General features: G+C 56.2%; 1 protein-coding gene across 1 annotated transcript; it reads left to right on the forward strand.

Annotated features, from left to right (window-relative positions):
- The first annotated feature begins 383 nt into the window (after nt 1-383).
- Nucleotides 384-11,470, forward strand: LOC139359539 (TBC1 domain family member 3B-like). The gene is made up of 16 exons (XM_071082658.1): nt 384-481; nt 1,474-1,627; nt 1,905-1,977; nt 2,140-2,222; nt 3,513-3,552; nt 4,041-4,121; nt 4,572-4,679; nt 5,009-5,118; nt 6,367-6,415; nt 6,941-7,061; nt 7,739-7,833; nt 8,230-8,295; nt 8,766-8,865; nt 9,224-9,376; nt 10,355-10,717; nt 10,904-11,470. Exons 2-16 carry the CDS (start codon nt 1,578-1,580, stop codon nt 11,038-11,040), a joined length of 1,629 nt encoding a protein of 542 aa, XP_070938759.1. The 5' UTR covers nt 384-481; nt 1,474-1,577; the 3' UTR covers nt 11,041-11,470.
- Nucleotides 11,471-17,087: the final 5,617 nt, after the last annotated feature.

Raw genomic sequence — 17,087 nt, forward strand, 5'->3', positions numbered from 1 at the left:
GAACATTCAAGGGTCATGGTGAGAAATACCCAGTTAAAATATCAGAAATTTAAAAAAAAGATACCATTAGAGACACGAAAATACAGTGATGAGGAACTGGGTGCACACATGAGTGGGGAAGCCAGGCCTGGCCAGAGAAGGCACACCCACGTGCACAGATGTGTTTACCCATGTACAGGTGTGCACGCATGCACACAAACACATTGCAGGCAGGCATGTGGCCGCCTCAGGCAGTGGAGGACCCTGACTCTGGGCCCTGCTGACCCGGGCAAGGCCCCACTGTGATGCGTGCCATGACCTCAGAATGTCACTGGTGCTTAGCACCAATCCGCTCTCCGGCCTGCCTCTGTGTTGTACGGCAGTTACCCACGCACAGTGGTATCAGCTACACACGCACGGTGGTATCTGGGACCAGTTTTGTGGACTCAAAGGTTTTCTACCTGAGAGGCATAACGCAGGCCAACTGATTCATCGGAATCAGGTGAGTGCGACCTGCTCTCTTCCCTCCAGGCTGACTTGGGGACAGTGGCTATGCTGTGGGTGGTGTTGGCCTCTGGGCAGCTACCGAGGAGGGTCATCCCTGAGCGCTCACCGGTCGCCCGTTCTACACTGCCAGTGTAGACGATTGGCTCTTTCGTCCTCATGGTGGCTTCATAGAGTGAGTGCTGTTCCCTAGTGTACCCATTCGACAGGTGAGACGTCTGGGGTCAGAGAGGCGGTTACCGGCCTGGGAATCCAGACAGGACCCTGGGTTTTGCTCTCAGCCCTGCCGTACGCTGTGCTGGAATTCAGGCCTGAACCCTGTGACCTCCCTGCCCTAGATCCCAAGTCTTCCCAGGTTTCCCATCCCGATGGGGCAGAGCCTGGCCCTGGCAGAGCCACTGGGATAGATCCACTGTGGGTGGGGGAATAGGAGGGTCCTCAGAACACCTCTGTGCCCTAAGCTGGGTCCTGATGGTGGCTGTGGGCCTCACTGAACACACATGGTCCCTTGTCCTGGGGAACCTTCTGTCCTTGGGTAGCTGTGGAAAATGAAGGAGCCCTGGAGGGCTGGCTGGGGGGAGACTATCTTCTCTTCTGTTCAAAGGGGTCCGGGCACTGGGGTTCTCTCCACATATTTCTTGCTCTGTCTGGTCCTTTCGAGGCCTCGCCCTCCTTTTGCCCCAAGTGTTCCCAGGAGGGATGGTCCATCCAGGTGTTCTCTGGGGCCAAGGACCCACTGTCCTTCCTCAGCGACCTGGGAAAATGAAGCCCCCTCCTGTAGGGACAGCTCAGAATGGTGGAGTCCAGTCCCTCCCCGAGTGAGGGTTTCCACTAGCACAATAGATCATTTTCATCCCCCAAACCGAACACCCTCCTGCTCAACTGGCATTATTCCTAAAGTGGCTTCACTGTTCAGACTCAACAGCCACGGGAGCCAAAGTGATGAGTGGAGAAGAACAGAGCAGTCAGGAGAGATCTTGTTCCCTGTAGGAAACTGGACATCTCTGTGGTCCTGAGCATCCCAGGAGGCCGATTGTACAGAGACCTCTGGTCGCTGACCCCAGTCTCCCTCCATATCCCTGGAATAGCCCATCATGGGCCCTTCACCCTTGGCAGGTGGACACTATTCAACCTGCTGGGGCAGGTGTGTCCCCATTTCATGGCATTTGGGGATGATGGGACTCTCTGTCGAGGTCGCACTGTCCTCAAGTCCTTGGGATGATGCCCACCCCTGCTTGGGACTGGAGACTGCAGAGACTCATGCATGTGTGGGACACTAGGTCTGGCGCCTTTTTACCTGGGGGCGGTGGTGGAATGGGGGTTACGCAGCCAACCAGCATCTGGGAGCCTGGCAGGAACGGTTCAGGTGTTCTCCGAAGTTCTCAAGTACAATGTAACTTTTAGATGATTTTGTCTCACAGGATGGTAATCGTAGAGGATGCAGATAGTTTGTGGGCACAGGAGCGAGAGAATATCATCATGAACTATGAGAAGGTACAGGTCGGTCTGCTCCTTGGAGGGAGGCCTCTTCCAGTGCGCCCTGGTCAAAGGGTCCTGGGCTCCCTAGGAGCACAGAGTGGGCACGGGTGGCCACTACCCCCAGGCCCTTGCACCCTTTGCCTTGGACCCCTCACCAAGCCTCCCTCTGGGTTACAGGGACACCGAGCCGGGCTGCCAGAGGACATGGGGCCTGAGCCTGTTGGAATCTACAACAACATTGATCGCTTTGGGATTGTGCAGTGAGTCCTCTGTGCTCCCCTCACCCCTGAAGCACCTTTCTCAGCTCAGGGATGGGTTTGCTTTCAGAAAGGCCTTTCTGAGGCAGGACTGCCTCGCCGGGTCAGGCCAACCTCCTTTCCAGGGTCAGAACTCCTCCCTGACTCCCCTGCAGGTCCAGCCCGAGGTTGCTGTTAGGCCAGAGGGGCGGGGCCCATCTAGGGAGCGAGTGGGAATGGAGACTGGCCTAGGTCAGGCCCCTGGACTCTCAGCAGTTCTGTCCCCAAGTTAGCACAAGAGAAGCGGGGCAGCCTGAGGGTCTGGCCATGTCTACTTGGAAACAACGCCAGTGAAATCCAAGGGTTGTGGCTACAGGGTGAGGGGACGCCTGGCCCAGCCTCAGGGCTGTTGTCCAGCAGGTCTCTGAGGGCCCACCTGCCCCTGTCCTCCCTCATTTCCCTAGAGCTACAGCCCTCACTGTCCCCATGGGGAAGGGGGAAAGGTATGGGAACGATGGGAGCGGTGGCCCTAGGAGAATGGGGGAGAAGATGGGCAGGGCCCCGTTCTGGGTATTTCATGGTGAGGCCAGGGAGGCAGCAGGGCTTGTGGCTAGAGACCCTAGGTCTGGTGCTGGGAAAGGACCTGGGGCCATGTAAGAGGAGCCCAGCCAGGAGTCCATCCCTTAGGGTTCATAGGATGGAGGGACAGAGGATCCCGGGGGAGGTAGGGTGGCAGGGAGCTGATGAGCCGTGCCACTTCTGAAAGGCAGGGTGTGTGGGTCAGGTGCAGGGAGAGGCAGGTGGAAACTGGGAGTCAGAACCTGCAAGGGCCTTGGGGCTGTTAAGTGGGATGGGGCCCTGGTACACCAGGAGTACACCGGGAAGGTCTCAGGGCAGGCTCCCTTGACCCTGGTGGTGTGATGTGGTCACTCCCTGAGGGACTCCTGTCAGGGCCCAGTCGCCCACCCTGGGCAGCCCCCATCCCACCTCAGGCCTGACCTTTCTCAGCTCCAGCAGAAAGCACCCCCTCCAGTCCAGGACGGGCAGCCCCATTGTGCAGCCTGACCACCCCCCACACCAGGGGCCCCAGTAACCCCGGCCAGGCTGGCCCCGCACTCCCTCTTCTCCCAGGTCCTGCCCCTCCTGGGAGTCAGCCCCACAGGAAGGCCCTTGTCCTCCCTTCCCTGTGTCTTTTCCTGGACTGAGCGCTGAGCTGGATAGGGACAGAGCCTGTCCTTTCTGGGGGTTGGGTCCCAGTCTCGGGGAGCTCCAGGCCCTGTGCAGGTCCTCAGTTCTGCCTGGGTTGTCTTACAGTGAGACAGAGCTGCCTCCTGCCACTGCTCGGGAGGCGAAGGTAAGAGCCTGATGCATGGGGAGGGGGCTGGTCCAGGGATGTGGGGACTGGGCGGGTGGTCGGTGAGGCAGAGGAGGCAGCTGGCCGGGGCAGTGGCGGGTGAGGGCAACACGATGTCCCTGGGAGGGGCAGCAGTCCCTGCTGGAACTGACCCCAGGTTGCTGTAACTTTGGCAGCTTGATAAGATTCCAAAGTGAGAACCACAGTTGTGGCTTGGGGGTGGCTGCCCGCCTGTGTCAGGACCCCACGTAGAGGCTGGGACCTGACCTAAGACTGGTGTGTCTGTGGCCTGAGGATGGCACGTCCCGGGGTCCCAAAGCCAGCCCACTGGCGCTCATTTGCTCAAAGGCTCTCAACCCTTAGGGTCTGCCCTTCCCTGGCTCTCTCCAGCTGGGTCCACCAGGGATCCAGAGCCCAAGATCCAGCATCCACGGGCGGCTCTGGGAAGCCTGGCAGCTCCGCTAACTCCAACATTCCCCATTTGACAGCAAATGCGGCGGGAGATAACACGAAAGAGCAAGTGGATGGAAATGCTGGGACAATGGGAGACATATAAGAACAGTGAAAAGGTAATGTGTGGAGGGAGAGGCCCCGGGAACCACTCTGCAGAGACAGGGGACGGGCACCCATGGCTGTGGCCTGGCACCGTCAGCCTCTCAGAGGGCGGGTGGCACACTGTCCTCACCCAGAGGACTGCAGGCCTGGTCGGTGATTTGCCTGCCTATTCGTGCAAGCGTCACCTTGCCGGGAGGGAATCTGAATCTAGGGCTGGGACCACCCGGAGCTCAAGGCTAGGGATGCCCTGGTGACCCAAAGGAAGGAGAATGTTCAGATCAGAGTCCCGACTCTGAGTGTCTATCCACTCTTTCAGTCCTGGGAAGGGAGACTGTCTCCCAGCTTAATGTCACCTCTAACGAGGAATCATGGGGCCAAAACCAACCATTTCCAGAATCCTCGGGCTCTGGTCCTCACTGGGGTCGCCCCGTGGCCTGTGACACCAGGTTGTTTTCTGCCCACAGCTGAGAGATCGAGTATATAAGGGCATTCCCATGAACATCCGGGGCCAAGTGTGGTCAGTCCTGCTGAACATACAGGAAGTCAAGTCGAAAAACCCCAGAACATACAAGGTACACTCAGCCGGAGCACGACAAACAGGACAGGCCGTGTCAGGGGCTCAGGTCTCCAGCTGGAGGGAGCATCAAGCCCAGGCTGGGGGGTGGGTAGGATGGTCAGATGCACATCCTGGGCACGGACGGTGACATAGTCGCCACAGACAAACTTGGCTCTGGTGACCCTCCCCGGCTTCAGTAACAAGCCAAAAAGCAGCTTTGTGCAGAAGGAAACCTTCCTGCTTTCCTTCCTTCCCGGAGTGCTGACTGTGGGCTGACTGCCATTTGGGGTTGGGAGTCTTCCATCCGTTCTGAGGCTGCTTCCTCCTCTTGGCCCTGCCCTACAGGTCATGAAGGAGAAGGGCAAGAGGTCATCTGAACACATCCACCAGATCGATGTGGACATGAGCAGGACATTAAGGACTCACATCTTCTTCAGGGATCGATACGGAACCAAGTAAGCCTATGGGAGCCACAGGGTCTCATCAGAGATGGAGTGAACGAAAGGGATGGGGGCTTCCCCGGAGAAGAGGCCAGGGTCACCCAGGAGGGATGACAGAGCTGCCAAGACCTCCCCTGACCCAGGGAGCAGCCGGCACCATGAACTGAGCACCTGGTTCCAAGCCCTGGGCCAGACTGGAACATGTGGGGCCAGAACCCAGGAGGATCCTGAGGAGACAAAAGGCAGCAAACAAAATCATGCACAATGGTGAAAGGTGCTCTCCCGGACCCACGGGGACCCATGGTAGGACTCACGGGAGGGTGGCAGGATGGAGGGCCCATGAGCCTCTCCAGGCAACACTGACAGCACCAAATGCTGGGGCAATTAGGGGTCCTGGAAACTGTCATCCTGGTCTGCTGGGAACAGGACATGGCACAGCCACTTTGCCAGCCAGTTTGGCAGTGACTCACAAAGCTCAATGGACTTGAACCACGTGTCCCCAAAGTATCACAAATATTGAACCCACTGATTTGAAAACTGATGTCCACATGAAACCTGCATGCCACGTCCGCTGCTTGATTCATCGTCACTCACACAAGGAGCCTTCGGGGACAGTCTTCAACATGGGAAGGGGGAGAGCAAGGCTGGTCCTCCCTTCAAACGGAAGACCCAGTGAGAAAAGGGAATGAGCCAGTGATGCCCGCACGAACGCGGGTGGATCCTAGATGCATTTTGCTGAGGGAAAGAAGCCAGACCCAATAAGCTACCACGTAGGATTCCCATTCCTGGGCCATTCTGGAAAAGGCCAAACCATAGGGATTGAGAAGCAGTCTGGGTGGCCGGAGGCTGAGGGATCAGGGAGAGGCTGGGTGCATAGGGGCCACCCTGGAGACTTGGAAGATGAAGGAGTCACTTCAGGAGGGGCTGGAGCGGTCGCCAGGAGACTCTGCCCATTGGTTTACAACCGTGGAGGAACTGTACACCCAAAGACTGAGCTGGCGTGTCTGCAAACTGAAAATAAATAAAGAAAATCATTCAGAGTGAAAAGGATCAGGCAAGTCACTGTACAACTGGGCTATCTGCATGTCACAGATGTGGATTTTCCTGAAACATTTCCTCAAAGTCAAAGGCCCTGAAGAGCTCACTGCTTATCTGGTGAATCATCTGAATCTAAAGTGGGATTTGTTGTTAGGCTTTGTAGACAAAGTGAAACTTACGGCATCTGCACAAAACAAACAAAAGCCTCATTTCTCTGTTTCCTAGGCAGCGGGAACTATTCTACATCCTCCTGGCATATTCGGAGTATAACCCGGTGAGTATTCCCGGCAGTGACGTTCCCGGGCAGTATTTCCCTGTTCACAGGAGTGGGTGTCTGGTGGGGGTGTCGCTGCTTCTTTTAAAATTAGTATTTGTGAGCCACCAGGATATAGGAGGTAGGACTCCGGCTCACTGCTGGCATAAACCTCCAAGCAAGGGGGTGGTCTCAAGGGGTCAAGCTGAGACACAAAGGAGTCGGGGCCTGGACTCCTGGTGTCACCTGGGTCTGACCACCACTTCTCAGAACAAGAAATGATGCCCTCCTCTTGGGGCTGCCCCAAAGCCCAGGAGCTTGGCAGGGTCGCATGCGGGATGGTGCCATCAGGAGACACTTTGGACAAGGTGCTGAAGTGCCTGATGGACTTGGCTCTTGTCATGAAATGAATTTGCATCCTGAGGAAGCCTCTTCTTCAGAGGAAGCCTCCCCAGTCACCTCTGCCCTCTTCAATGACATGAGTCCTCCCAGGTGACCTTAGTCCTCCCAGGTGATATCCTTTCACGGTGACTCTGGCTCTTGCAGGAGGTGGGCTACTGCAGGGACCTGAGCCACATCGCGGCCTTGTTCCTCCTTTATCTGCCTGAGGAGGATGCATTCTGGGCACTGGTGCAGCTGCTGGCCAGGGAGAGGCACTCCCTGCAGGGTAGGTGAACAGGTGCCCAAGGGACCTCATGCAGTCAGACCCAGGGATGGCCACCCTGGCCAGATGATCTCAGCTTTCAGCCAAGGCACCTTCCTTGGCCAGCTCCTTGGGAGTCTTTAGGATGTCTCTGCTGAGGATCCCACAGGGGTCCGCGGCTGACCCCAAAGCCCAAGTCAGACGCCTTTCATCCCCATCAGCGGAGGGCATCTCATCCTCCCCGTGGCCACCCTCTGTGTCCTGCTGCCACGCCCTCTGGATCTGATTGTGTAGCTGACTCTCCAATCCCTGAGAATCCTGCTGCCCTTGGTGCCCATGAATGGGCCGACCAATCCCAGGTGGCAGCATCTCCCCAACCCGTGTCCCCTGGCCTGAACTCACTTCCAGGAGACGACCAAGAGCCCAGCACCCACCCTGCTCTGGCTGCCGTGTGGTGGCCTCAAGTCATGTTTGCCCTTTTTGCACCCTGGTCCAGGAGGCGTCCAGGGGAACCTCCAGCCAGGCTCCAGGGGATGTTCCTGCCCCACGTCCCCAGAGCAAAGGCTGCATGGTGGGTCACCAGATGGGAGGGTGAAAGGCCTAGAGGTTTGGGGGCCTCTCCAGCTGCCCAGCTCTTCCTGCTGATGGCTCCACATCTTGGGGGAAGGCTCTGATTTCTTGATGGGCTGGGGGCTTCTCAGGATTCCACAGCCCAAATGGCGGGACAGTCCAGGGCCTCCAAGACCATCAGGAGCATGTGGTCCCCACGTCACAACACAAGACCAGGTGGCATCTGGTGAGTTTATGGCGTCTGGCGAGCAAGCTTGGGCTCTTCCCCAGAGACTCTGCCTCCCGTGGAGCTGGAGGAACGGGGACTGGAGCCCCTGGTGGGGCTGGTGACTGGATGAGTCCAGCCAGGGCCTGACCTGGGACGTCGGGTTCTCCATGGGCTGGGAGTTGGATTCCTTTCCTGCCCTGGAGGAGACAGAGGCACAGGGATGGGGGCCCAGCTCCCGCAGAGCAGGGCAAAGGGCAGTGTGTCCACCGGGAGTGTGGGAAGGGGCCGGTGTTGTGGGGAGCCCTGGACACCGCCCAGTGTTCTGCACTAGGGGAAGGGTCTTCAGAGGCCCTGGAAGAGGGAGGTTTTTAGGGCAGCCCAGGGGGCCCTGAGCACCTCTGTTCCTCCCATCAGGACAAGGAAGGTCTTTGCGTGCAGGATTCCTCCTTAGGCTGGCTTCTCCAGACGTTGAATGACGGGGTAAGAAGGCACAGGGAGACCCTGGCTCAGGGACCCTCCTTGCCCTGCAGTGCCCTGCTTCCCCAGCCTGGGGGTCTGGATCAGCCACAGCCCACAGGAGGCTCCGCCCACAGGGGGGGCCTCACAGGACACCCAAACCAAACCCTCTGCCCAAGAGGGGTCATCCCAGGGCAATGACTGGAGCTCAGGACCTGCCTTATAGGCAGACTGGGCCAAGACCTGACTTGGGAGGGATCAGGGAAGCCTCAAGCCCTGGGCAAGCCCCTCTCTCCAGGAGCCACACTCCCAGTCCAATGAGTGCCCCCCATGAGGAGCTGCAAGACCTTGTCTGACCCAGCGCCCTGGAGGGCTCAGGAAACCCTCATGGGGAAGGTCACTGACTCTGGGGACTGAAGCCCCAGTGGGCTCAGTTCGAGCCACCAGCCCCAGCCTGGAAGGGCTACAGTCTCCCACACCTGCTATCCCCACAGATCTCTCTTGGGCTCACCCTGCGCCTGTGGGACGTGTATTTGCTGGAAGGAGAACAGGTGTTGATGCCGATGACAAGCATTGCCTTTAAAGTTCAGAGGAGTAAGTCTACATGTGCCCAGTTGGGCCTGGGGAGCCCTGGGGTCAGACGCTGACTTACCCGAGGGCAGCTTCCTCACACTGTCCTCATGATCCTCTGTTCTGGCCCAGAGGGAGGTCTGGCCAGGTGGGCTGGGCAAGGCACAGTGACACCGAGCCCGTCCCCCACATGACCCAGATGAATGTCGTGAGCACTTCCCTACCCAATTCCCCCAGCCACGGTCTCCTGTGCACATCCAAACCCCTGGGGTGGCCACAAAAGATTCCCGCATCGCCTAGTGGGAGACTGAAGTGGCCACGGGGTATCAGCTGTGCCCCCTCCCAGGGAACTCTCCTGACCTGATGTCCACCCTGTCCCTAGAGCGCCTCATGAAGACATCCAGGTCTGGCCTGTGGGCACGGTTTCGGAACCTGTTCTTCCATACCTGGGAGTTCGATGATGACTCTGTGCTCAAGCATCTTAGGGCCTCTACGAAGAAACTAACAAGGAAGCAAGGGGACCTGCCACCCCCAGGTGAGCTCCAGTGCCATGTCCCCCCCCATGTCACCCTCTGGGGCAGTCAATAATAGGGGAGTGCCCGAGACCCGCAACCCTACTACCTGGGCCTTCCTCTTCACCTTTTCTTCCTCCTCTTCCTCCTGGACTCTAAGAAAGTACAGGAGGCCCACCGGTCCTCACGGCAGGCGCTCAGTGCGTGTGTACTGGATGTGTTGTGCCCGCAGGAGGGCGATGTGGGCAAGACCTTCCAACAAGCCGCCTCCCACATTCCACAGTGTCTCTGTCTCCCCATCACAAGGCCATCAAGGGCACTAAAGAAGCCAGACCCATTTGTGGGAAACCCTGCCCCTCCCTGCAAGCACCCACCACCTCAGAGAGCAGCAGAGGCCCCTCACTCCTGCACGCTCCTCCAAGGTTTCCAGGACAACAAGCCTTGAGCCAGGGAGACAAGGGAATCGGGTGTCCCTGACCCCAGAGCATTCAGGGAGAGGGCACAGGCTGCACCCCAGGCGAGAGCCAGAGCCAAGAATTCAGCCAGATGTGGGAACGGTCAGTCCTGGCATGGACTGGGCAGCCCAGGAAGGCAGAGGGTGACCCACATCCAGGTCCAATCACCCACTGTGGAGATGGGTCCCCATGTGAGGTGACAAGGGGCTGGGTGACATCCAAGTCCCCTCCCACCTGAGTTCTCACTGGGGGCTGTATCCCTGGCCCAACAGCCCTGGGACGAGGGTGTGTGGTAGGAATCCCCCAGCCAGTCCGAACCCTGGGGGCAGTCCTAGGAGCTACCTGTCATGCCCTGATAGCTTCCCCATGCCAGGCAGCACACACCCCTCCCTCTGGGATCAGCAGACTACAGGCATGTCCTGAGTGTCAGACCCCAGGGCCACACAGAGACCCTGAGGACTCCAGAGACCCAGGCAGGTGGGGCCTGGCCGGGAAAGGCCTACATGGGCTCAGTGGAGACGCTGACCACGTCTGTTTTTCTTTCAGCCAAACCCGAGCAAGGGTCCTCGGCACCGAGGCCTGTGCTGACTTCAAGTGGCAGAATGACCCTCTGCAAGGGGGACAGGCAGACCCCTCCAGGCCCACCAGCCCGGTTCCAGCGGCCCATTTGGTTAGTTTCCCCACCATGGGCACCTCGTTCTTCCACATCTTGTCCTGGTGTGGCTGTCCGGGAAGACACCTACCCTGTGGGCACTCAGGATGTGCCCAGCCCGGCCCCGGCTCAGGGAAGACCTCAGGGTTCCTGGAGATTCCTGGAGTGGAACTCGATGCCCCGGCTCCCGACGGACCTGGATGTAGGGGGCCCTTGGTTCCCCCATTATGATTTCGAACAGAGCTGCTGGGTCCGTGTCCCTTCTGAATGTGTCCTGGACAGCCCCGGGACTGTGGGACAGGGCCAGCTCGAGAAGCCCGCGGGGACCCTGACACCAGGCCCTGCCCAGGCCCATCAGGACTGAGGGAGGCCGGGAGATATCCCACTACAACAGGGCACCCCGTCTACGGACAAGAGACTTGCACCCAATTTCTACAATGGCACCGTATCCCAGGAAGACCAGCTGGCCACCTGCTGGCAGGCGGAACACCCTGCGGAGGGGGTGAGATTGGCTTTCACCGCACTGAGCCACAATGTGGACATGGACTTCCAGCCAGCCCTGCACTGCACCCAGCACTGATTCCAACCAGGACGGCTCCTTTACAGCTAGGGACGAGCAGCAGCGCGCTCCCACCTCAGGGCCTTGCCTCTGTCACCTCTACTTGGAAAATTCTCATTTCCCTCCAGGGTTCTAGAAGCATCTGGGGCAGGGCTCATGGCTGGATAACTTCCCAAGACTTAACAACCCAAGCAAACTTCACGTCCTCGTTTTATTTTTTGTTAAACTTATGAAAATTGATTAAGAAAGTGTGCAGCTCGAAAGACCTTCACAGATGGAACACACCAGCCCCCAGATCACAAAGCCAACCATGCCCAGCCCCTCCCAGCACCCCCAGCCGTGTGACCAGCTTTCTGAATTCCCACAACACCGTGTGCCTGCCTTTGTGTTTTCAACTCATAGATGATTAACCCCCTTCATGTTTTAAAATAAATGTTTTCTGTTGAAATTAGTTTAGATATAAAAGATTGAAAAGGCACTACAGTGGCCTCCTACACCTTCCATCCAACTGCCCCTAATAATGACGTTTTGCAGTTCCATGGCACATAACAAATTTAGACTGGGTGTGGTGGCTCACACCTGTAATCCCAGCAATTTGAGAGGTCGAGGCAGGACGTTCAGGTTCACTTGAGTCTAGAAGTCTGGGACCAGCCTGGGAAACACAGGTGGACCCTGTCTCTAGAGAAAAGACAAAGAAATTAGCCTGGCATGGTGGCGGGTGCCTATGGTCCCACTTAGGAGGCTGAGGCAGGATTGCTGGAGCCCATGAGTTCCAGAAAGCAGTGAGCCATGACTGCACCACTGCACTCCAGCCTGGGTGACCGAGTCAGACTTCCCCTCTTAAAAAAATTAGCAATTTAACGTGGGTACAATCCTATTAACTAAATAATAATGTGAACTATTATCTAAGGTTATTAAGGCTGGAATTATCCTATTTTTGCCTAACTTCTCATACCTGTCCCTAGATCCCACTTCGGACTCGCCCTCTGCCTTCAGCTCATGTCACCTCAGCTTCCTCCAGATGGTTCAGCAAACACACACCTGGGCTGAATGGTAGAGCTGATTGCTCGTACACAAGGGGAGACCTGTGGGCAGGGGTTTTCAAACTTATACAGCAAATGAGTTTTCCATGGTGTTCTGGAGAGCACCCTTTGAGAAACACTTTGACAGTGAATCCAGGCCCCAGTATCCATCAGCTGATGTAGTGAATTTTGTGGAAGCTCAGTGAACACCTGCTCTGCAGGGTGCATGTGAAAGGGGAGAGGATGAGTAAGCTGCAGATAAAGAAGACAGGACACAGGGGGTCTGTCGAAGCTCTATCCCCTGCCTTCAGCACTCACGGATCAAATCCAACTCTTAGGGAATGGTGGCCACATGCTGGGCCAGCTCCAGGCTCTGAGGATCTGAGAGTGAGTGATGCAGAGCCAGGCCTTGCCCTCGGGGAACTCTCCAGCGTACACCTCCCTCTACCCTCCCAGCGCCCTGCAAAGCAGGCGTCAATGTCATTGTTAATGCACAGAGGAGGAACCTGACTGTTAGACAGGTTCCTGGGTTTTCCAGGGTTGCACGGCTTCTGGGAGACAGGTGTGACCCTGAGGACAGGGCACAGGCCAGTGTAATGCCAGGTTGGAATGAGCTGTGATCTGTACCATGTAGAGGCCTAGGCCAAGGTGGGAGTGACTGATGACCAGGTCAGCCAGGTGGCTGAAAACACTCTTGGGTCCTCACCTGCTGGCTCCCAGGAGTCTGGAACTGCCAGGAGGGTGGTGGCAGGTCCCCCATCCTCAGCTGGGTGGGCCCGGATAGAATAACAAGGCGAGGGCACATTTCCCCAGCCATTCCCTCCAGGCGCCGCTGTGACCTGCTCATTCCAATTTTGTGGAAATGTTTCCACACACACAGAATTGCAAGTAGCAGTGGATGTGGTGAGAGGCATTTGGACATGGGATAGGCAGTATTTTGGAGGCAGAGCCTCCAGGACTCGCCGATGGGTTAGCTGCAGGGCTTGAGCGGGGATGGAGAATCGAGGATGATGTGTTCAAATCAGTCCATTCACTTCCTCTGTGCCACGCCTGTGCTGGGCACTGGGAGAGACAGATGAGCACAGGAGTCCCGGCCGGGGGGAGGTGTGGGAGGAAGCCCAGGGTGTCTACTGGGAGCTGAGGGCTTGTGTCCACCTCAGCGCCATCCAGGTTCTCTGCATGGACGAGTATAAGCTGAGCTGCCTGGAGGAGGAGGAGCTGCTCTTGATGGTGACCAGCATGTTCAGGAACGGAGACTCCTCTGGCACCGGAGAGGTTGGTGGCCTGAGGTCGGATGGTCTAGGGAGTGTTGGGGCACAGGAGGACCCAGGAAAGGGTCTGGGGGATGCAGGACGTCCTACGGACGGCGTTTGAAACTCAGTGCTCAGGTCACTCCGAGTCACTCAGGTCATTTGCCAGCGTCTGTCGTAATTATTGCCATATGAGAGTGCCACCTCTCCTATGACATGTTTTATATATTTCTGTGAATGGCCTACTTGTTTATATTTACAACTTCATGTCTAAAGGAAACTTCTATCACTCTCACAAATGGAAAGCCAGTAAAACATAAATTCTATGAAAACAAAACGAAGTCAATGAATTTTAGCTGGATACTATTCCCTGACCAAGGCCTGCTGGAGGTGGTACAACCAGGGTTTGAATTGAGATGTGCCAAGCTTCTGAGTTTCTTCTCTTTCCCCCACACCAGGGCTCCTGAGTACTGCATTACTGACATCAGGGGCCAGACAGTTCTTTGTGACGGGGCTGTCCTGCGCCTGGCAGGATGTTTAGCAGCTGGTCACCAGGGCCGCTCCTTCTTCTCCCAGGGCTCTCCACCCGCCCTCGGCTCAGCGGGTGGAGAGCTTGCTACTTCTGCTTTGAGAGTCAAATATCAGGATCAAGACTTTAATTACCCCCAATTTACAGATGATGGAACCATATTGGGCAGAAAAGAAAGTCACCCCCGGAGAGCAAGTTGGGCCTGGGCACTGGCTGAGGACACAGGAATGATCATTTGGGATGTAGCTTGATAAGCGGCCTCACAGGTGTTCTGATCCAGGTGTCGAGGGGATAGAGCAGAAAGGTTGCCAGGGAGATGCGGGTAGGGTGCACTGCGAGAGTGGGAGAAATTAGAGAACTCGCAGCAAAGCCTCGGGACACTGGGAGGGGGTGCACCACTGTGTTTTCTGCTGTAGGAGAGGAAAGCAAGAAAAGGAATCTGTGTGAAATCCCGGCAGCCTGCAGGAGAAGCAAATGCCCTTCATTTTGTTCTTCCGCAGTGAGACTGGCATCCCTGCAGCTTTGGGAAACCAGGCTAGTGTGGATGCCAGCTCACTCCAGTGGCCTGATGACTGGGAGACCATGGGCTGGGGCTCTGGTCTGGGCTCCTAGGCCTGATGGGAGGAGAGTTCAGCCCCAGGTTTCCTGTACTTCAGCTCATATCCAGACGATGGTAATTGTTGGAATGAGAGACTCAAAGGAAGCTGGAACCTGAACTTTGTTGTTGTCCCATGTGGACTCCTGTGTTCACTTTCTAGTTCTACCTCTTGCTGTCCGTGTGTTCTTAGGTAACTCACTTAAACCTTTCTGAGTCTCATTTTGTTCATGTATAAAATAAAAGATATAACATTTATGTCATATATTGTCCTGAGGATGAAATGGGAGAATGAGGAGCTTCTTCTGAATTCCCTTGGCTTCCAGTGGGTGGAGGCCAGAGAAGCTGCTAAACATCCTGCCAGGCGCAGGACAGCCCCGTCACAAAGAACTGTCTGGCCCCTGATGTCAGTAATGCAGTACTCAGGAGCCCTGGTGTGGGGGAAAGAGAAGAAACTCAGAAGCTTGGCACATCTCAATTCAAAACCCTGGTTGTACCACCTCCAGCAGGCCTTGGTCAGGGAATAGTATCCAGCTAAAATTCATTGACTTCGTTTTGTTTTCATAGAATTTATGTTTTACTGGCTTTCCATTTGTGAGAGTGATAGAAGTTTCCTTTAGACATGAAGTTGTAAATATAAACAAGTAGGCCATTCACAGAAATATATAAAACATGTCATAGGAGAGGTGGCACTCTCATATGGCAATAATTACGACAGACGCTGGCAAATGACCTGAGTGACTCGGAGTGACCTGAGCACTGAGTTTCAAACGCCGTCCGTAGGACGTCCTGCATCCCCCAGACCCTTTCCTGGGTCCTCCTGTGCCCCAACACTCCCTAGACCATCCGACCTCAGGCCACCAACCTCTCCGGTGCCAGAGGAGTCTCCGTTCCTGAACATGCTGGTCACCATCAAGAGCAGCTCCTCCTCCTCCAGGCAGCTCAGCTTATACTCGTCCATGCAGAGAACCTGGATGGCGCTGAGGTGGACACAAGCCCTCAGCTCCCAGTAGACACCCTGGGCTTCCTCCCACACCTCCCCCCGGCCGGGACTCCTGTGCTCATCTGTCTCTCCCAGTGCCCAGCACAGGCGTGGCACAGAGGAAGTGAATGGACTGATTTGAACACATCATCCTCGATTCTCCTTCCCCGCTCAAGCCCTGCAGCTAACCCATCGGCGAGTCCTGGAGGCTCTGCCTCCAAAATACTGCCTATCCCATGTCCAAATGCCTCTCACCACATCCACTGCTACTTGCAATTCTGTGTGTGTGGAAACATTTCCACAAAATTGGAATGAGCAGGTCACAGCGGCGCCTGGAGGGAATGGCTGGGGAAATGTGCCCTCGCCTTGTTATTCTATCCGGGCCCACCCAGCTGAGGATGGGGGACCTGCCACCACCCTCCTGGCAGTTCCAGACTCCTGGGAGCCAGCAGGTGAGGACCCAAGAGTGTTTTCAGCCACCTGGCTGACCTGGTCATCAGTCACTCCCACCTTGGCCTAGGCCTCTACATGGTACAGATCACAGCTCATTCCAACCTGGCATTACACTGGCCTGTGCCCTGTCCTCAGGGTCACACCTGTCTCCCAGAAGCCGTGCAACCCTGGAAAACCCAGGAACCTGTCTAACAGTCAGGTTCCTCCTCTGTGCATTAACAATGACATTGACGCCTGCTTTGCAGGGCGCTGGGAGGGTAGAGGGAGGTGTACGCTGGAGAGTTCCCCGAGGGCAAGGCCTGGCTCTGCATCACTCACTCTCAGATCCTCAGAGCCTGGAGCTGGCCCAGCATGTGGCCACCATTCCCTAAGAGTTGGATTTGATCCGTGAGTGCTGAAGGCAGGGGATAGAGCTTCGACAGACCCCCTGTGTCCTGTCTTCTTTATCTGCAGCTTACTCATCCTCTCCCCTTTCACATGCACCCTGCAGAGCAGGTGTTCACTGAGCTTCCACAAAATTCACTACATCAGCTGATGGATACTGGGGCCTGGATTCACTGTCAAAGTGTTTCTCAAAGGGTGCTCTCCAGAACACCATGGAAAACTCATTTGCTGTATAAGTTTGAAAACCCCTGCCCACAGGTCTCCCCTTGTGTACGAGCAATCAGCTCTACCATTCAGCCCAGGTGTGTGTTTGCTGAACCATCTGGAGGAAGCTGAGGTGACATGAGCTGAAGGCAGAGGGCGAGTCCGAAGTGGGATCTAGGGACAGGTACGAGAAGTTAGGCAAAAATAGGATAATTCCAGCCTTAATAACCTTAGATAATAGTTCACATTATTATTTAGTTAATAGGATTGTACCCACGTTAAATTGCTAATTTTTTTAAGAGGGGAAGTCTGACTCGGTCACCCAGGCTGGAGTGCAGTGGTGCAGTCATGGCTCACTGCTTTCTGGAACTCATGGGCTCCAGCAATCCTGCCTCAGCCTCCTAAGTGGGACCATAGGCACCCGCCACCATGCCAGGCTAATTTCTTTGTCTTTTCTCTAGAGACAGGGTCCACCTGTGTTTCCCAGGCTGGTCCCAGACTTCTAGACTCAAGTGAACCTGAACGTCCTGCCTCGACCTCTCAAATTGCTGGGATTACAGGTGTGAGCCACCACACCCAGTCTAAATTTGTTATGTGCCATGGAACTGCAAAACGTCATTATTAGGGGCAGTTGGATGGAAGGTGTAGG

Source organism: Macaca nemestrina, chromosome 17 (assembly GCF_043159975.1).
Source record: "Macaca nemestrina isolate mMacNem1 chromosome 17, mMacNem.hap1, whole genome shotgun sequence".
Classification (NCBI taxonomy): Eukaryota; Metazoa; Chordata; class Mammalia; order Primates; family Cercopithecidae; genus Macaca; species Macaca nemestrina.

Excerpts from the sequence above, each read along its gene's own strand:
- LOC139359539 (XM_071082658.1), top strand. The coding sequence starts at position 1,578 with ATGGGCCCTTCACCCTTGGCAGGTGGACACTATTCAACCTGCTGGGGC. Across the intron at positions 4,680-5,008 it reads AAAACCCCAGAACATACAAG|GTCATGAAGGAGAAGGGCAA; the intron begins GTACACTCAGCC and ends CCTGCCCTACAG. Across the intron at positions 5,119-6,366 it reads AGGGATCGATACGGAACCAA|GCAGCGGGAACTATTCTACA; the intron begins GTAAGCCTATGG and ends TCTGTTTCCTAG.